Below are 19803 nucleotides of genomic sequence, written 5' to 3' on the forward strand. Positions count from 1 at the left end.
CCAAATACAGTTATTCCTATTCTAGAAGAGTTGCTCTGCTACATGATTAACTTACTTACATTTTTGGCCAAAATTGCTATTCTGTGTCAGTGTAGAGAAAATTAAAGGAAATGAAAGAACCTTCCAGGTCATATACTTTCTAAAGCAATGTGGTCTGACAGACCAAAATCTAGAAAAAACACTCCAGGCAATGCCCCTACAATTTCAATAGCTAAGGTTTTTGTTTGGGAGGGTGGGGTTTTGTGAGTGTGGTGTTTTGTTTGTTTTTTTTTTTATTCCCACCCCTCCCCTAAAGCCACTATTTACCCAAATGATTTCCATGTGAAATTTCTTTTGAGATACTGGGATCCTGGTCCAAGAGCTGATCCTGTGGATGATTTACGTTATATCTGGGGAGGCTTTGCATATCTCCAAGACATGATTGAACATGGGATTATAAAGACCCAGACCAACACTGAAGTGCCATTAGGAGTTTATCTGCAGCAAATGCCATATCCATGTTTTGTGGATGATGTGTGAGTAAAAGCAGTTTATCTTAATTCTGATGAATACTTGGATTGCTGGGTGCTTTAAGATTCTCAAGCACCTGTTCTAACCCTAGGCCTAAGGTTTACATGCAAGAGCAATAATTGAGATTTACTGAATTAATTTTTTCTTTTCCTTATCCTGCCATAACCCAGACTCCAGAAGCCGCCTTTGCAAAGATTCTACCCCTACTCCCAATCCATGCAACCAGCATCCAAACCTAAAATGAATACAAAACACTGGCCCCTTAAAAGCAGCAGTTTCCTTCCAAATTTTGCATGTCACAAATTCCAAAAAATAATCTGAGGGTTTTTTGCTGTACTTTTCCAGACAATAATAATAACATAACCTAAATCTTCACACTGATTACAGCCAAGAATCTGTTGTCAACAGGGCACCCCAAATATAACACTTTGATCCCTAACAATGTCAGCCCTGGAACTATCCATGTGATTACACAGGACCCAGCAAAAATGTGATCTTTTAAAAAGTTTTTCTCTAACTACAACTAAGTCTCATGCTATAGCATATGACCAGTGCCTGTAGCAAAACTGAACACAAAGCACTGACCCATGTTAGAACAACACTGCATCCTTCAGTTAACTGTGCAGAATCCGCTGAAGTGTAGTAAGCTTCTTTTCCCTAATTACATCTCTAAAACCCAGCTTTCTTTATATCCAAAGAATCATTTCCTAAAGAAGAATGGAACAGAAAGTGCTTGTCCCAATGGAATTGGTATCTCTCTTGCTATCTCTGTAAGTCTTGAACAATCAAACAACCCAGTCTCTTCAAGTATATTACCAAACCCTAACCCTTGAATTAATCGTATCTAGATACACTGATATCCAAAGCTGTAGTTTTTGGTCCTTGAAGACACCTACAGGCCTTGCAGAATCCCAAGACAATTTAGGCTCTTGAAATTCTTTCTTTCCAAAATCCTAACCACATTCTTAAACAGGATTCCATTTATATATTCCATTTATAACTACATGACTACTATCTGCAATTGAACTGGATATACGGCATTGGTTTCTGTTAGCATCAGCTCTTTTCCTTCCCTTGTGGATGCTACAGTTTTCAACAATAACTTGATATCCTCTAACTTTCTTCTCCCTAATTCCTGTCTATGATTTTTATGAAGATTGACTAGTTTTTGTCTTAAATTTCATATGAATCTAGCAAAGGAGTCTAGGACTGTGGCTGCAGCATATTATTGCAGGCACCAGGAGTTTCTTTCCCACCACTGTTGTTTTGGAAGCAGTACTATGTGGGACAGCCCCAACACATTCCACAAGTCATGGTTTGCATGAATTTCAGCAGCCTTGCTGGCAGCATCTGATGCTTTTAATGCTTAATTTGTTTAATTCTTTCACAAGTGAATCTTGGGAGCGTAAAAAGACAGTGACACTCCCAAATTATTAACATTAGGATATGTCTTAGAATATTCTTGGTACATCATAGTAAAAGCATTACGGCAATTCACTGTGAAGAGCAATGTATTTTCATGAGCCACCACATGTTTTGTAGCTTTCAATAACCCTTAGAACCTCTTTTTAAAATAGAAATAACATTTCTCTGTCTCATGGGAGTGCAGGAACCATTAGTTCAGTAGTATTCAGGTTGCTTGTGAAGTTCACTAGCAACATGTTATTGATGATTAGACTGAGAATTTGCAGTCCCATGTTTAATAAACACATTCTTCCCCACTCCTTTTCCTTTTCATTCTTGCTTCTCATCTCAATTCTTCTGTTTTACCTAAATTTTAATGCATTTCTCCCTTCTTACTTTGGTAGCTTCATGATCACCTTAAACCGCGCCTTTCCCATCTTCATGGTGCTAGCTTGGATATATTCAGTTTCCATGACTGTGAAGAGTATAGTGCTGGAGAAGGAAATGCGTCTGAAGGAGGCTATGAAGAACAGGGGTATAACTAATGGGGTAATTTGGTGCACTTGGTTCCTAGACAGCTTCGTCATGATGGCTGTGAGCACATTCCTCCTCACAGCACTGATTATGGTAAGGATTGCCACTCTCAAACTCACTGTTGTATTTGCACTGCTGATACCAGTTTGCTGTTGAGAAAGAATAGTAGCCGTTCATGGGGAGATGGGAATGGCTGGTGGCCTGTTCTGATCACAGCACATAGCAGGCACATTCTTCTAAGCAGAACTCATGACAGCATCAGCACTTGGTAGAGACAGAAAGATAAATTCACTAGTAAGATTTATTGTGAGATCCCCCACAGAGCAATGCATCAAGCTCATTACTCTGTATGTCTGTCCTGTAGACAGAGGCAGATCTCCCAATAAATAATAATTGTTGCTTTAAATACAAGGGATCATAATATGAAGATTTTTATCTTGTAATTCACCATATGTGATTCATTCATAATATTCAGTGCTTGCCTGCTTAGAAATTATGTCACTATTTCAATGGAGAAAGAGACTGCAAGGACAGAACTTTCAGGACAGCCTGAAAAAAACAAACAAACAAAACTTTTGCCTCTGTGACTCAGAATTGCTGTAATCTTTGTAACTTTTCAGAACAGTTTGGATGTTGTCTCTAAGGACTACCTCTTATGTCTGTTACCTGAGAACCAAGCTCCTCCTAGCTGCTATGTTTAGGTATATAAATCTGTAGAATTTCAAAGAGGAAGAATGCCCTTGCATCTTTTCTAATGCGGGGAACAGCTATTGGTATAAACGCATAGTTAGGGTTCAACCCACTCTATGTTATCAATCTGCCCTGATGAGTTGTTCTAGTTCCTTGTGGTTCCATTACAGTTGGAACTTGTAGTGGGTGGATAGAGAAAGCTTACTTTATTTGCTACATCGGTTTAATTAAAAGTCAGGAGGTGATACCAGAGAGGAATATACTTATACCTATAATTCACTTCCTTTCCTGGATTTCACTATGCCAGTGTGAGGCACCTTTGTAAATACATTCTTAGGAGAGATTGTATCACTGTTGATAAAGAAATCAATCTCAGAGACCCAGTGGGATGTTGCAACAATGTTGAGACCTATTTATGGCCTTATAGACCTATTCGAGCCTTTTATATGAGGCCCAAAGTTGAGCCTGATAAATAGGTCTCAATATTATTTTTTAGGAGTAAATAGATAATTAGCAGCAGTCCCTGCTCTTCTTGAGAGTTTAATCTACAAAAGCTCTAAGGAAGAAAGGTCAGTAAAAGTTCACCCAGTGGGCTGCTTAGTGCACAAGGCTCTCTGAGAAACTGCACTTGGATTCTTCAGCTGTGATGCCTTTCTGAAGTTTGAATATCATTTAGGTACAGGAGCTTTAAAATTTTCCTGGGTTTTTTGAGTTTTTTAAGATGTATTTTGTCAGGCTTCCTTACACTGTCTTTTTTGCATATCAAGAAAGTGGACTGAGGAAAAGATGAGAAGAGATCAATGAAAATTTTTTATGATAGTTCAAATAGTTTTATTTAAAATGTATGAATTTCCAAGCAGGCATATCTCGCTTGGAATCATTTGCTTAAGACATGGACAGAATGTTCATTTTCAATCAGTTATGATCTTAATTCAGTCATCAAATATAAATATGAACTGCACAGCCTGTTGTACTAACCTGAAGTCACAATCCAGGAGCAGGGATAAAGTTAGATGAAGGATTTGTTATTGTAATGACCTCAGGTGTTGAAACATTACTGCCTGGGAGAGTTAGAAGTCAGATTGGGTAAGAAACACTGGCTTATTACTCATTACAGGTTACATGTCAATGAGAATTCTGACCTTTTCTGCTAGTTCAGAAAGTGTCAATACTTCTAAATTTTTTGTTTTCCCTTTTGCTTACAGTGTGGTCAAGTACTACATTATAGCAGTCCACTTCTCTTCTTTCTATTCCTACTGACATTCACCACAGCCACCATAATGCAGTGTTTCTTGTTCAGCACCTTCTTCTCCAAAGCAAATCTGGCAGCTGCCTGCAGTGGAGTCCTCTACTTCACCTTGTACCTGCCCCACGTTGTCTGCTTTGTCTGGCAAGACCGCATGACTGTTAATCTGAAGATCCTAGCGGTAAGCCTTTCACTGATTACATGGTATCTTTGAGTTCAAATTTTAGCTGCCCTTCTCATTGTGCGCATGTGAGTAACAAAGCTATTGCACACCTCTTCGTCTCTGCTTTTTTGATTCAGAGAGGGAGGCCGCTGAATCTCTCTCAAATAATGAGAGATTGCAAGTGAATAAGCTTTTAGCAGGCCTAGTGACCAAGAGATATTTTCATGGCTTTTAGAAAATTTAATAGCATTTATTTTACTTTTTGAATGCTAGGAAATTAGCATAATGTTCAAAAAGGTTTTGCATGCTTCCTTATTATAAGTCAAAGCAAATTTAACTTCTGGTATGTTTAATAAATACAAAGGCAGTTCACAAAATGGAGACAGTTATCTTTCTCTTGTACTATAACCTAGTTAACAGGGTAATATCTAAGGATGAGAAAACCTCGGGTTCACATTCCTTCTTTAGCTGAACACAGAATTAGGATTTGAACCTAAGTGCCAAAGCTCTGAGAAATATCTTCCATCTAAGAAGTTGTAGACATTCTTCATGCAGTGCTTCCTTGTTGATTCTCTTCCATAATAGGTAAGATACTTAACAGTTCAGTGGAGCTGGAAACTTCTTGCTGTGTTTTGAAATGGAATGTGAACTTAAAAAATTATCCGGACTGATTTTCTGTTGCCCGATGAATCAGGAAGGGGAGCGAGTGTTTGAATCCAGTCTCCCCATCTTTGCTGAGCATTCTAACAACCTAGGTAGAAAAAGTACTGTCTTCTCTTGCACTAGGAAATCTAATAAAAAAGGGGAAAGAAAATAAAACTCTTTTAAAAGCTGTAACTAAGTGTAAATACAGCTATGAATCAGCTTTCTTAACTGATGTGCTATACAGATGTAGTATATACCATTTTTAGTTCTACCAATTAAGGTGGTAAAGTGCAAAACTTGATCCTGTCATTAAGTCAGGAAATTAGTAGGATTGGCCTCTGACAGGTTCTGATTTGAGAGGAAATCTTGAGACTAGCACACAGTCTAAGCATAAAGACAACTGTTCTCACTGTAAAGTGAAGGAGGAGGCATCCATGTAAGAAAGGATATTTGCTGGTCAGAAGTCATGAATATTTTTCTCTGTTCCTGATACATTTGGTCTTATATTTGTTGTTCAGAGATTGATCTCTGAAGAAGAGCTAATTACAAGGGATGATAAGGGGTGTGCATATGTAGGGGACCTGAAGAAAAAAAATAAAAATTTTTAAGGACAAGTAAAGTAATCGAACAATCAATGTATTGCTGAAAACCAAACACTTTTAACACACTATGATAATACCTTACTGTGAGTTGCTGTTGGGATCCCTCTTGTCCCCTCATTTTCCTAAGATCTGGCATTCCTGAATGAATGACATATCCTGTGAAACAGCACTATATCACTTCTTGCTCTATTTTGCAATGCAGCATTGAGGAGGGTGTTTGGATACTATACTGGTTTATTAGTTTGTTGTTTGAGAACTAGGTAGCAGACGCACCAGGGGGAGGGGATGGTTGTGGTTTTCCTTATCCTGAGCACTTTCTGTCTTGTTACTTGTGGTAGCCCTGCCCCATACACTCAGGAAATACTTTGTTTCTCTAAGATAGGCAAAGGCATACACTGCAAACTTCTAGATGCATCTATAGCATTTTCTGAACAGAGACATTAATCATAGAATCATAGAATGGTTTTGGTTGGAAGGGACCTTAAAGATCATCTCGTTCCAACCCCCCTGCTGCGGGCAGGGACACCCTCCACTAGACCACGTTGCCCAAAGCCTCATCCAACCTGGCCTTGAACGCTTCCAGGGACGGGGCATCCATAACCTCTCTGGGCAACCTGTTCCAGTGCCTCACCACTCTAATGGTAAAGAATTTAGATTAGATGCTAGAAAGAAATCGACCCTCCTTCAGCTTAAACCCATTACCCCTTGTCCTGTCACTACACTCCCTGATAAACAGTCCCTCACCATCTTTCCTCTGGGCCCCCTTTAGATACTGGAAAGCTGCAATTAGATCTCCCTGGAGCCGCCTTTTCTCCAGGCTAAACAATCTCAACTCTCTCAGCCTGTCCTCACAGGAGAGGTGCTCCAGCCCTCTGATCATCCCTGTGGCCCTCCTCTGGACTCAGTCCAACAGCTCCATGTCTCTCCTGTACTGGGGCCCCCAGAGCTGGATGCAGTACTCCAGGTGGGGTCTCACAAGAGCAGAGTAGAGGGGCAGGATCACCTCCTTTGACCTGCTGGTCACACTGCTTTTGATGCAGCCCAGGACACGGTTGGCTTTCTGGGCTGCGAGTGCACGCTGCTGGCTCATGTTGAGCTTCTTATCAATCAATACCCCCAAGTCCTTCTCCTCAGGGCTGCGAAAAAACAAGCTGTGAAGGTTGCCTAGTAGCTAAAGAAAGTATAGCAATGCCTGAGTTCAGTCTGTTATGACTAAATATCACTTAGAATTACCACCATTCAGAGGTTTAAATATCCCAGTCCAATATAAAAGTGAAACCACTTTTCCCTGATCACTTATTAAGCTTTATCAAGTTTTGAAGTCCAGACTCTAAAGGCCATCTTTTTTTGTGGTTGCTTTACAAAATGTCCCTCTGAGTTGAATGTTGTTTTTCCTTTATTCCAGAGTTTGCTTTCTCAGGTAGCTTTTGGGTTTGGTACAGAATACTTGTCACGCTATGAAGAGCAAGGTCTTGGCCTACAATGGGGTAACATCAGAACCAGTCCCTTGGAAGGAGATGAATATAGTTTTCTTTTTTCCATTAAAATGATGCTTTTTGATGCTTTTCTCTATGGAATACTTTCTTGGTATCTTGATAATGTTTTCCCAGGTATGTCAATTTCTTATTCATACAAAGTAGTGGTAGTTGTTGTAAACTGTGTTAGTGTAATTAGTCTCTGAGTATTTGTCAGAAAAAGGGTATTTGACATTGTAAACTATAAGTCTTATCCAGTATAGCACCACTGGTTTATTAACGGCTTCCACTTTTCCCTCTTTCTTTTTCTTTTCTTGTATCTTAGTCCTGAAAAGAATGGAAAAGGACGAAAGTATAAGAAAGAGAATGCAATTTCTGGTCCTGTTTTAAAATTTAAATAGAAAATAAATCGACAAAAAAATCATCTGTTAAAAAACAATTTGTGTACATATTTTTCTTTTGAGAAGTGTCAACCATTTCTAGTATGAATTTTTAAAATTTTTGAAAATATAGGAATAACAGTTCTAGTTCACATATAAACTATGGTCACATTAGGCCGAATGTTTCTTAAAGGTTGGTACTAGTTCCTGAGTCATATACTGTGTCCTAGGCAGCTGTGAAAGTTCCTGTGTGGATTTTTTTATTTCTAAATGGGAATCCTGGTTCTAGTGCAAGTTCACAAAAGGATTTTCTTTGTTATCAATTACAAAGTTTGGGAACTTTCTTTGTGAGAAAATGGTTTGTTCTTGTAGCTTCAAATGGTTATCTTGCTTCTTATTGAATATTGTTACCATATAGTAAATGCAGACTCATGCTGTACAAGCAAGTGAGCTTTCTTTTCATTAATTTATTACTCCCACATGTGAACTACAGTTCCAGAATGTGTTTCTTGGCAGACGGCTTTTTTTTTTTTTTGCTTGAGTGGTTACTCAGAATTTGAGATCTTGCAGATTTTCTAGCTCTGAAGGAAAATTAATGATGGATAAGGTAGGATGGTGCTTGTCTGCACACATCACTTATTAGACTTAATCCAAATCAAGAAAAGATAAGGATTTCTTCAATGGTTTTAGATGTGTCTGAGGATATTTTGCTTCAAAATTAAAATATGACATTAAGTCTGCTTTGTTTGTGTCCCTACCAAAGTGAGCAAATTAATACCCTTTCAACTTTTAAGAAATGTGTCCTCATAAAGAACTTTAATGCAATTTTAACATACTTATTTTTAAAGCTGATTTGCAGTAACTTTTCTAAAAGTTGCTCTGTAGAGAATCCTGTGTTGCAACTCTGTTTATTTAAAAAAGAATGGACAATGTACTATTTCCATGAACACAGCAGGGATTAAACAACAGGAGTTTCTTTACTCATAGATCCAAGTTGGGTTTTTTGAGCCAGCACTTTACACAACAGTAACACCTCTCAGGGTTTCTATTCATTAGCTTCAGTTCTTCCCTATATTTGCTCTGAGTGTCTCCTTGGCTTTCTGCTCCTCTGTTTCTGTGGAATTTCTCATAGCATTTCTCAGTCACACACATGCAGACCTACCAAATCAATGCTGTAGTCTTTGAGCTTACTATATGAGATCCCTGCACAATCCTTTGAACCACGTGGCTCAGCTCCTGCTCAAGTTTTCTCTGCAGCCAACTGCCCATTGGCACACTGGTCCTTTGGCTCTTTGAGCATTCTGCTCCATGATGGAGTTCACTTGGGTTTTGCATTCATCCTGAATGAGAAGCGTTGTTTTAGCCACCAACTTCAAAGGAGCGTAATCCAGTCCATACCAAGTGCAAGACAAACTGCTTATGAATGCAGATGGAGTGTTTGTGTGCATTAATGGGAGTACAAGTGGTTGTCTGACATACAGGGTATTTTTGGTAAGTCAGAAATAAGCAGACACTTTCATAAACAGTGGCTTTCAGTATAGAAAAACTGACCATCTCTCAGTGAGCATCACAAATAGCCTTTGCTTATTTTGAATAAGTAGCACAAGGCCAATAACATCTGGGTTCACAAGGATGCCAGTTTTAAACATAGCAGCTTGAATCCCTGCATTCTATAAATCAGTATGATCCAGGAAAGTAGTGTTGACTTGTACTAGCTCTAGTCTGGCCTGACAAGAACTGATAATGTTATTGTCCTTTTTCTTTTCAAAACAGAATTAACCTGTGACCAAAAAAGCCCATTTGTGCTTAAGAAAAGGATTACTCTGTCACTTTTCCTGCAAGGCTGTGTGCTGAAATAACAGCCAGAGTCTCTTTTCTCGTTGCCAGTTGTGAATTCAGGCCGAGGGTAATAAGTGTGAATATAATAAGCTTTTCACTCATGTCCACCCTCCAGCGTTAAGGGGGCCTTAAAAGAAAATGCCTCAGTGAGGCTGGGATCCCATCTAAAGCAGTCAGGATGTTCCTTGGCAGCTGCTGCCTGGCTGGTGAGGATTCAAATTGTCCCCATGTAGGGAATAGCTTCATTCTGTAATTAAACCATGTTTACCTTAAGAAAAGGTAAGGCCAATCAGATCACATATTTTCTGAGTATTTTACTCCTGTCCAAAAGAAAAAAAAATCTGCAAACAAAATCTATTCTGTCAGGTACTTGGATGGTTTTACCTTCTGATATGCAACACTAGGACTGCAAATGTTTGTAATTATAGCTCAGACTTTGAATTTGTGTGCACTGAGGAATGTGTTTATGAAGTGCACTTTACCTACTTATTTTTGCTTTAGGGGACTATGGGCTACCACAGCCTTGGTATTTCCCTGTGCAGGAGTCTTACTGGTTTGGCTCTAGAAACCCAAGAGCTGAGAAAACAGCAACTGCTGATGGTGAGTTCTTTTAACACTCTGGTGTTTAGAAATAACTTCAAAACCACTGATCCGTTTAGAGGTGACTGTGTAACACTTCCATTACCTGAGCTGCTGCAAAGATTAGACAGCCATACACTGGGAATCTCAGCAGGTGCCTTTGAACTTGGAGTGGCCCACTATTATTAGAGTTAGAGGTGAGTCACTGTTCCATCTGAGAGCCTTTAAAGCATGGGTTAGCAAGCAACATCAACCCCCCCACACACTCTAACCAACACCTTTTGAGACATTCAAGGAGTTCTTATTGCCCAACACAGTATTTGTGAAATGAGTCAAAATGAAATACAAGGTTGATCTTATTTTATTTTTATTTTATTATCTTAAAATTCCTTATAGCAGAAAGTTATGGTGAAATTTCACAACAAAATTAAGTCCTAGGCCATCTGATAAATTACAGTTGTGCTAGTTGCACTCTAGGCTACCAGCTTGAATTTGTGTTATTCAGTTCCTTCAGGGGCTCCCTCTTGTTAGATCACTTTTCTTCCTGCTTCAAGCCTCTCCCCTTTAGTGATTTTATGTGACTGTTTTCCTTCGTGGCAGCAAGGTCTAAGACCAAACTGGCAAGCCAGAAATTCTTGTACAAAAGTTAACCAACTCATTCACTCCAGCCTGGAGCTAGTCTCTTAATCTAAGTAGCAGTTTAGCAGTTTGCTTTTCATTTAACCTTTTAATTTTGTTTTTCTTCCTCTCACTCCCTGTAAGTCTGGGAAATGTTTGTATGGCCTTTCTCTTCATGTGGTGAAGAATTTGGTCTAGAGCTACATGGAAAAAATATAAAGCATGTACCTAATATTAGTCAATATCTTCTACTCTGAGTCTATAATTGCAAAATTGTCAGTCATCTTCCTTAAATATCTGTTCCCAACACTGCGAAGCAGACTTTAAGCTAGATGGCTTTGAGTGCTGTGTTCCTAACCTGAGTAAAGCACAGATGATTAATACTCTTGGGGAGCTCAAGGCTTAGGACTACCTCCTTTTCCTCAAAGCACCTCTAGAGATAAGAGGAAATTAAATTTTGGTTAATTAAATTTTGGTTACTTTTGGTTTATACAGAAAAAAGTCCAGAGTCAGAAGGCTATGTAGATCACAAGGCCATGGAAGGGGAAAAAAATGAAAGCAGAACAAAGAAATCTGAAGAACCTGAAAAGCCAGAAGAAAAGAATGACAACCAGGGGGAGAAGGATGGTAAAAACAAACAATGTAAACACAAACGAGAAAAAGACCTCGGCGAGCAGGGGAAGCCTAAGACAGATGTCCAGGACAAAGATGAAATTAATAGTAAGGAGAGAGAGCAACCTGAGTACTTCTGAGATACTATACTCATTGTACTTCGTAACAAACTAGATGTAGTAATGACTGGAGTCAAACTAAAGAGCCCAGTAGACTACAGAGGATAGCATGTGACTCCCAGAGCTAAGCTCAGGAGAGGCACTGACTCTCCCAGCTACCCTCTTACCGATTCCTCTACATTCACAATCCCTTAGAATATTTTAGCCATCATGCATAAGAGAGCTGCCTTCCAGAAGAGCTCTGTAACTTGTTTTTATCGTGCAAATGCACGTGCTTTCTATAGCAAGTTAGTGTTCACGCTGAGGGAAGCCTCAGAGACACATACATTGACCTAGTATTGAAGAGCCATGACTTCAATAAAAATACTTAAGCTGAGAGGAATGTTCTTCTCTCCTAGCCCCCTTTTTTCCTTTTTTCTTTTTTTTTTTTCTCCAATGTTTAGTGTGTCTTGCATCTGTAGGGAAAGAATGGTTTCAAAGAGATTTAGCTGAAGTGCTCTGTGTGTCTCTCTGCAGCCTTTTCTGATGCTGACATTAGCCACCACCTAAGAATTCCTGAACGACCTCACTTATTTTCAAATCCCAATGTCATCTTTTGTGGGGAGCAAGAGGAGTTTTCTGTATGTGATGCTCAGAGGAATGCATGTGGATTCTGTAGCAAAAGTAACTGCTACAGACAGCTCTGGGCCCACTCTGACTCTCTTGAAAAGCTAGAGATAAAAGTGGGGTCATCAGAGCTCCTCACGTAGGCACTGAAAACACGCATTCAGGGTGAGTGGAAACAGGACAGGACTTCAAAAGAAAAAAGACAGGCAGAGGGCAAAGGTTATTTCAGCCAATCTTCTCCTAGTTCTACCTTATCTATGTGGTGCTGTACTCATCAGCTCCCGGGTTCCACAGAGAAAGCTCCGTGGCCACAGAGAAAGGGCTTTGCCTGTCACTGCACAAAAAAGCCAGCCTTCCCTTTCAGCCATCCACATAGGAACTGGGAGATATGTGGAAAAGCCAAGAACAGACCTGGTATGGTTCAAGGACACTGTTTCCAAAATGGTTTCATGTAAGAGTAATGAGATAGGAAATGAAGAGTAGTTCTAATGGCTTAACTCTAGTGCAGTCCAATACTAACATGGGTTAGAAGAGCATGGCAGTCACACTATTAATCTGTCCTGATTGCTTGATACGTTTTAAGCAGAGCTTTCACCAAAGCCCATCCGCATCCCCCATAAATGATGCCACCTCTGAAGAAAGACCTAAATGGCCAAAAATTGTACTGAGGGTATAGGATCAGAACGGAGAAATATGAATCACAAAAAAAAAAAAAAGAGGTCTCAACCCTCCACCAGTGTCCTTCTGGTGATGCAAAGCAGATACTGTGGGAGATCATCACAGAATTTGCCTCTGAACTTGTCAGAGTCTTGCAGGCAAGTATGAATTGAGCTCATGATACATATAGAACTGAGGATGGCACCTCAATTGCCAATATATGCAGAACTGGTTAGCCGGACTCCATGTAAACTTTTATAGATGCAGGGATGTTTGTATTTGGCCCAGTAAGGTAAAAGGAAACCTAGATTCCTTCACAAAGCAAAAGAAAAGTTTGTCATAAACATAATTTTATTTAAAATAAAGCTACCTATTCTAGATGAATTATTTCAGCTGCTCTGTAGTATACACAGCTTTCTCATGTACAACGTATTTGTGACTTTTCCCTGAGTATTGTTTATAATGACAGTCATACAAGCCACTGATGGAGGTGGGGCTGGTTTTACCCAGATGGTATTGGCTGCTCTCCACATAGGCCTGCTGGGTACTGAACAATTTAAGTAAACTGCAATTGCAAAACAAGCCTCCCTACAAAGCCTTAAGCATTCTGAGTAAACAAAAGTGGACATGGCCTTTAGTTTAAATTTGTCTGCTCCCATAATTCACATTGCCCGAGGGCTTAATTTACTTCAAAGGAAGTTTGTTTTGTCTAGAAGCTGATGCAATAAAACATCCTGATGGTGCTATTTACAATAATGCATTTTTAATCCTGAGAGAAAGCCATCCCATGTAGTGTTCATGTTAGGTACTGCCTAAGTCTTGAGCTGACCTCAGCAAGGGGGTAAATTTCACCTACTGGGATGAAAAGCAAATGTTGTTTGTTTTTTTTTTTTAAAGCATCATGGTAAAAGAATGCACAGCTGGGCAGATGATTTGAATGGCAGATTTCAGCCTGGCTAGAAAGGAGACCTGCTGCTTGTTTAATGTAATCTCTCAGCCTATCTAAGCATCTGCAGACAACAATCCCAAATAATCTCTCTGCTACACAATGAAAACAGAAAGCATGTTCGGCTTCACCTGATCCAATGAGTTACCTCTCCACGGATCATTACAATTCTGGGCTGTACTTCTCCTGTCATTGGTACATGGGTAAATCTAAATAAATTGCACTGCAGTTAGAAATCTTGCCTCAGTTTGGTACTGGTGTGACTGGAGAAGCTGGCCCTGGCACATGATGCTGTATCTTACTGGGTATGGGCTGATGCTTCTGCACTTGCAGACATGTGATTGTCAGAACTGCGATTAAAACATGTGCTTTTATTCTTTTTTAATTCTTGATTTCTTGTCTTTCAAGTAAATACCTTCTTTGAGCCTGAGCCAACAGGATTGATTCCAGGAGTATGCATTCAGAACCTGGTGAAGATTTTTGCGAGCAGGCCCAAGCCAGCAGTAGACAGGATGAATATTACTTTTTATGAGGGACAGATCACAGCCTTCCTTGGTCACAATGGAGCAGGAAAAACAACCACCATGTAAGTCTGTATTTTAGAAGCAGCAGATCCAGGACAGTGCTCCATTGCTCTGCCCTGAGAAGCAGTATTCTCTTTTCACTCTTCCCTTGTGTCTCTACCACCCCTGCAGCTAGTTTGATGCACCACATCAAGCTTTTTCCAGACAGGGAAATGCTGCCCCTAAACAAACAGAAAATATCCTGGATTAGCTAAAGCCCTAGGAAGGAGGCAATGCATGACACAAACAAGTGAAAATCTAGAGAGAAGGAAGCAGTTATCTCCCCCAGAATTCATTTCCCATGGCCAAACTCCCGATAGGTGAAGAGGGAGAAGGCTCTTCTGACTTAGAGCTGAAGATTTGAAAGCCACCACACTCCACGTGTTCTTGGTTTCTCTGTCAAACTGGCTTTGTCAGTCACACTTTGTGGTCTGTGTGCAGAGTATAAAATATAGGCCCTCTTTAAACAAAATGGTTACATATATGCAACATCCATGTCCAGATTAAATGGTTCCTCTAGTTCTAGAACCCTAGTGTCTCAGGAAGCTGGACTGTAGGAATGTTTATTTTTCTTTACACAGAAGTTTATTTGGCAAAATAGGATTAATTGGTGAAGAAGACATTTCATGAGTCTGTGACAAGCTCACCAAATGTTGGAAGAACTGAAGTGTTTCATTATGATGTTTCCCAGCAGAAGACTTTTTTTTTAATTTTAAAATGCTTTTATTTCAAATGCACTTTAAATTGCCTTTTATTTTTTTTTAATTGTTCTGCAAGAAATGTTTGACCCAAAATAAAAGCATTCTAATCTGCTGAAATGGTTTATAAACTTGTTTTTCTATTCTCCTGATAAAAAACCAAAAATTTCTATTGCTTTGAAGTTTTCAGAAATGAAAAATCCATTATTCATCCAAATCTAGTAATAGGTTCCACCCATTTGCAACATAATATTTGGCCCCCGTCCATTTTACAGAAAATAAAAGTGTAGGACAAGAGTCAGCATGGCTGGAGACCTCAAACCATTATTCTCTATCTTGGTCCTAGTGAGGTTCATTTTAGACCCATTTGTATGTAGGGGTGATGTAACATGCTGAACAAACTACTCTGAAAAAGAGTGGCTGACTAAACCAGGTTGGTTTTTTTTTAATGCAGGGCAGAACCATACAGACAGGTATATCAAAAAATGTGTTACCAGATCCACAAGATTCTCACTGTAGCAGGGCAAGAGTATTTATATGTATGCTTTTCACTGGAGTTGTTTCATCAAGGCCATAGTAAGAAGTCGTCATGCTCCATCTAGTGGAATCATGCAATGCATCTTCCTAATCCGGCACAAAGATAGTAGAGTGGGAATTTCCTCATTTTATTTTCTCAGGTCAATACTGACAGGCCTCTTCCCACCCACCTCTGGAACTGTGCTGGTTGGTGGCCTGGATATTCAGACTCACATGGACTCTATTCGGCACAGATTAGGCATGTGCCCTCAGTACAACATCTTATTCAATCAGTAAGTATAATTCCAAACTAGCTTTAGGAATAAGGGTCCCAGTCTGCATGCTTGACACATCCCCAAAGCCTGTGTTGTTTGTCTTACTGTGCTAGCAGTAGATATCTCTCAGAGGCGCTTCTCCCAAAGATCTGTGATCTAGCCTCTCTTCCTTTAGCAAGATAAAGCTAGAGTAAATTTATTGCTGCTTGGGAAAAAAATCTGCTTATTCATTTAAATTGCTTTGGTACTCTTCTGTCTGGTTTCACAGCCTTACTGTAGCAGAGCACATCTTGTTTTATTCTCAACTGAAAGGGAGATCCAGGGATGAAGCTGAGCAAGAGTTGGAAACAATGCTAGAAGACATGGGCCTTGCCCATAAAAGGAATGAAGAGGCTCAGAATTTGTCAGGTGCCCACAGAATTGTTCTAAGATGTTTTTTCTGCTGCTTTGTCTTTGAGCAATTATTGTTTGGATTACTTGTTTTAGGCCATATTCTGGCACATCACTGTGCACTGGGGAGGTCTTTCTTCTCAAAAACTGTACAAATAGTAACACTGGCACAACCTGTCCCTAAAGCTTCTGTTTCTTATAAATACACAACAAATTCAAATATACTTAAAGCTGTTATTTTTAAATAAGTATATAAAAAAAAAAAATCTGTGAATGTAAGAAAAAACTAAAATGCAATATTCTATTATTTCAAGGCAAATGAAATACTATACTATCGTGCTGTTCCACTGTTTGGATCCATATGCTATAATACTGTATTATTTGGTAGGAGTAATTTCTTTCCTTCTAAAGGTACAAATGAACATAGTGTATTTGAACATGTTTAACTTTAGATTCAAAAGCTGATTTGAATAAACAGCCAGATGTTCTCATACTACTTCGTCCTGATTGCAACTCTAAAAGTTGGTTGGTTTCACATGAGAAGGTGAAATCATATCTTCCCGCTTTTTCTTCTGTCAAGAAGCAGAAAATGCAACATGTAGATTAAAAACATAATTTTAAAAAAAATTAAAAATTGAACAAGTTGTTCTAAACTTCAGAAGAAAAATGTGACTATTGATTTAACTTTGCAAAAATACTTGTCTGAGGATGTGTTTTGTTTTACTTGCATCAGTTTGTCTCCACGCTGAAAAGTAGTGTTAATTATATCTCTACCACTTACATAACTCATTTCAGGCTCCTCAATGTGTCTGTCCTCTGATAGGTGGAATGCAAAGGAAACTTTCTGTTGCCATTGCTTTTGTGGGTGAAGCAAAAGTGGTAGTCTTGGATGAGCCCACTTCTGGAGTTGATCCGTATTCCAGGCGTTCTATCTGGGATCTTCTGCTGAAGTATCGCTCAGGTAACAGAGCTGAGAATGGAAATCAGTTGCGGTTTGTTGTTTTGGGTTTGGGTTTGTTTTTTTAAAAACCTGTCAGAGATGCAGCATGTGCCTGCTGTACAAACTGTCATGAGTAGTGGGATATAAATACAAGAAACAAGGTTCTTTGAATAGATACCTAGGGATGTGGCAAACCTGGGACCTGGCTCTGGTGCAGACAAAACCCTGCATTAATTGCCAAAAAACTAAGCACAGTTTTGAGTTCCAGAGAGAGTCCATGCCTTGAATGTTCTTCCTTGTTCCTTCTAGGCAGAACCATCATCCTCTCAACCCATCACATGGATGAGGCAGACATCCTTGGAGACAGAGTAGCCATCATATCGCAAGGGAAACTCTTCTGCTCAGGCTCTCCTGTATTCCTAAAGAACTGCTTTGGGTCTGGCTTCTATCTCACTCTTGTTCGCAAGATGAAAAACACCAGAATTGGAAGGGCTACAGTAAGTATGTAGCTCCCTCCGTGCACATGTAATCTGAAAAATACTTACGTGTATTCATGCACTGCACCAAGGTAGAAAGCAGTTAAGTGCTGCTTGAGGCTGTGTACAAAACTGACTTCAAAATGCAGAAAGCAATGAGAAAATTTGATGACACTTCATAAAATATGGATACGTGAGTCTCTCTAAAAATCTTCTCTGGTTTTATAGATATATATTCAGCCAGACAGGTGAAAATAATAGGTGGATATGAAGCCCTCAGTGGTCTATAGTTCACTCTTGTCAGTTAAGTATGTCTAAACGTTTACCAATCAAGTTGCCTTTGTCCATATACAGGTCTTTTTGATGCTTGCTTTTGCAGTACACTGGCTGTAAACGTGGTGTAGTCCAGTAATTAGCTCAGACACCAGAAGAGTCTACATTTATCCGTAGCTAAACCAGCCTCACACAGCCTGAGAAGCAGGGATTTGGATTCTTTCTGCTGTTAGTAGTGCTTCCAGTCTTAGTAGCAACATAATCTGTATACTCATGGCCACTACTGATCGCATTTTGCATGCAATTTATAATGGACAGATATGCTTTGCACAGGTAGATTTACGTTTCCTGTATTGCTTAATCCAGTCCTCAGATGACTTTCAGTATAATATGTTCAAGATGCTCCAGATAAGACATATTTTTCACTGACTCAAGCCGTTCAAAGGCTGACAACCCTTACATCCTGTTTTGCATGTATCTGAAGCACTTTTATCTTTGTATCTGTTGCTTGTCCATGCTAGTCGCTTTGTAGCTGTGGATCTCAGTGCTCCTGCTCCTGTTCCAGCTGTGCACACAGAGACAAAGAAGGAGCTCCAGAGCAGGAACTGGATGGTAAGAAGTGGGATGGTTCAGCATTCCAGCACATAGCTATGTCTCCTGTTATGCTGCAATCTCATCCTACAGATCAATGCTGCTGAGGCCCACTTCTTCAGTACTTGTGTCTAACATCTGTATTGTATTGTAACATGAATTTGATAAGGTTTCTTTGTGAATTTGCTGACCATTGCCCCTTTTTGATGTATATATGGTCTCAGGTACAGATGATGAACTGGAAGTTTGTGTCTTTAAAAGTATAGACTGAGTTTTGAACTACTCTGCACCAAAATGTGTAATTTGTTAATGAAAACCGAAGCATATCTAGAGCAAATGAAACTGGCTTTCTCAGGAAAAGTCATTTTGGCTTTTCTACATAAGAGAAGAACTTAAGTAGATATTCCTGAAGATTTTGTTGTGCTTTAACAGACCTGAAATAATTTCCTGCTACATAGTTCGAGAGCATAATTAGCAACAGAGCCCAGTCTAGTACAGAATTAACTGAGATATCTGTGAGTTATGTAATAGAGCAGTCCCGTTTTATATAGTGCAAACAACAGCTTTTGAAATCATGCATAACATGGTTAAATATTCATTCTTTGAACACTGTTTTGACTTTTCACAGGAGATCTGAATGAGCTAGCAGAAGTAATTCATCATCATATCCCAGAAGCAAAATTAATTGAAAGCATTGGTCAGGAACTCATTTACCTTTTGCCCAATAAACACTTTAAACAGCGATCTTATGCCAGTCTCTTCAGAGAACTGGAGGAAACATTGGATGACCTGGGACTCAGCAGTTTTGGAGTTTCAGACACACCACTTGAAGAGGTAACAGACAGATTAAAATATCTGCTCATATAGTCAGTCTCCAAAATGTTTTCTGAAACAATTGCTGTTTTTAAACATCTAATCTTATGAATTCCTAATATCCCCTTCAAAACCTAGTCAGATATGCTGTGGCACACTCAGAAAGTTTTTGGGTTGGGCATAGAGAAAGGATCCAAGCCTTACTTCATGTTAGCCATGTGGAGCATGACTCATTAGCCTGAAATCTGTCTTTCTTTGTATCTTAGTTTGTTCTTTTCTTTATTTTCTGAGATATTTCATGAGAGACCTCTGATTGCATAATAAGCAGCAGTACTGAAAAGGTATCTAAATTTTTTTCTGTTACATTAAAGGATGATGCATAGTGTTCCAGAGATCAGGCTATTGTACCTGTTCTATTCCTAACCAGGAGATGTATTTTTCTATGGCAGGTTTTCCTAAAGGCCACAGCAGAAGCTGACCCTGGAATGCAAAAAGCAGGTATAGATCCATGAATCAGTATTTGATAAATTTTTCTTGGGACTGTTCTGTATTGTGAATGCCAAGTAAAGAAGAGCCTCAGAAATTTCAGTCTTTGTATGGTGTTCTTGCCAAAACAAATTTGGTCAGCAAATACCTGGGTTTA

At 39.3% G+C, this 19803-nt stretch overlaps 1 protein-coding gene across 1 annotated transcript in view; it reads left to right on the forward strand.

Moving 5' to 3' along the window:
* The window catches only part of ABCA4 (ATP binding cassette subfamily A member 4), an 80926-nt gene that overhangs the window by 36748 nt on the left and 24375 nt on the right, over positions 1-19803 (forward strand). Inside the window, exons 15-28 of the mRNA XM_054832876.1 lie at positions 339-515; positions 2319-2541; positions 4344-4565; positions 7200-7404; positions 9990-10088; positions 11181-11405; positions 14034-14211; positions 15564-15695; positions 15946-16085; positions 16891-17028; positions 17317-17504; positions 18278-18368; positions 18976-19181; positions 19610-19658. Of these exons, the coding sequence (XP_054688851.1) occupies positions 339-515; positions 2319-2541; positions 4344-4565; positions 7200-7404; positions 9990-10088; positions 11181-11405; positions 14034-14211; positions 15564-15695; positions 15946-16085; positions 16891-17028; positions 17317-17504; positions 18278-18368; positions 18976-19181; positions 19610-19658 (2273 nt within the window). The remainder of the gene's footprint in view (positions 1-338; positions 516-2318; positions 2542-4343; positions 4566-7199; positions 7405-9989; positions 10089-11180; positions 11406-14033; positions 14212-15563; positions 15696-15945; positions 16086-16890; positions 17029-17316; positions 17505-18277; positions 18369-18975; positions 19182-19609; positions 19659-19803) is intronic.

Source organism: Grus americana, chromosome 8, assembly GCF_028858705.1.
Source record: "Grus americana isolate bGruAme1 chromosome 8, bGruAme1.mat, whole genome shotgun sequence".
Classification (NCBI taxonomy): domain Eukaryota; kingdom Metazoa; phylum Chordata; class Aves; order Gruiformes; family Gruidae; genus Grus; species Grus americana.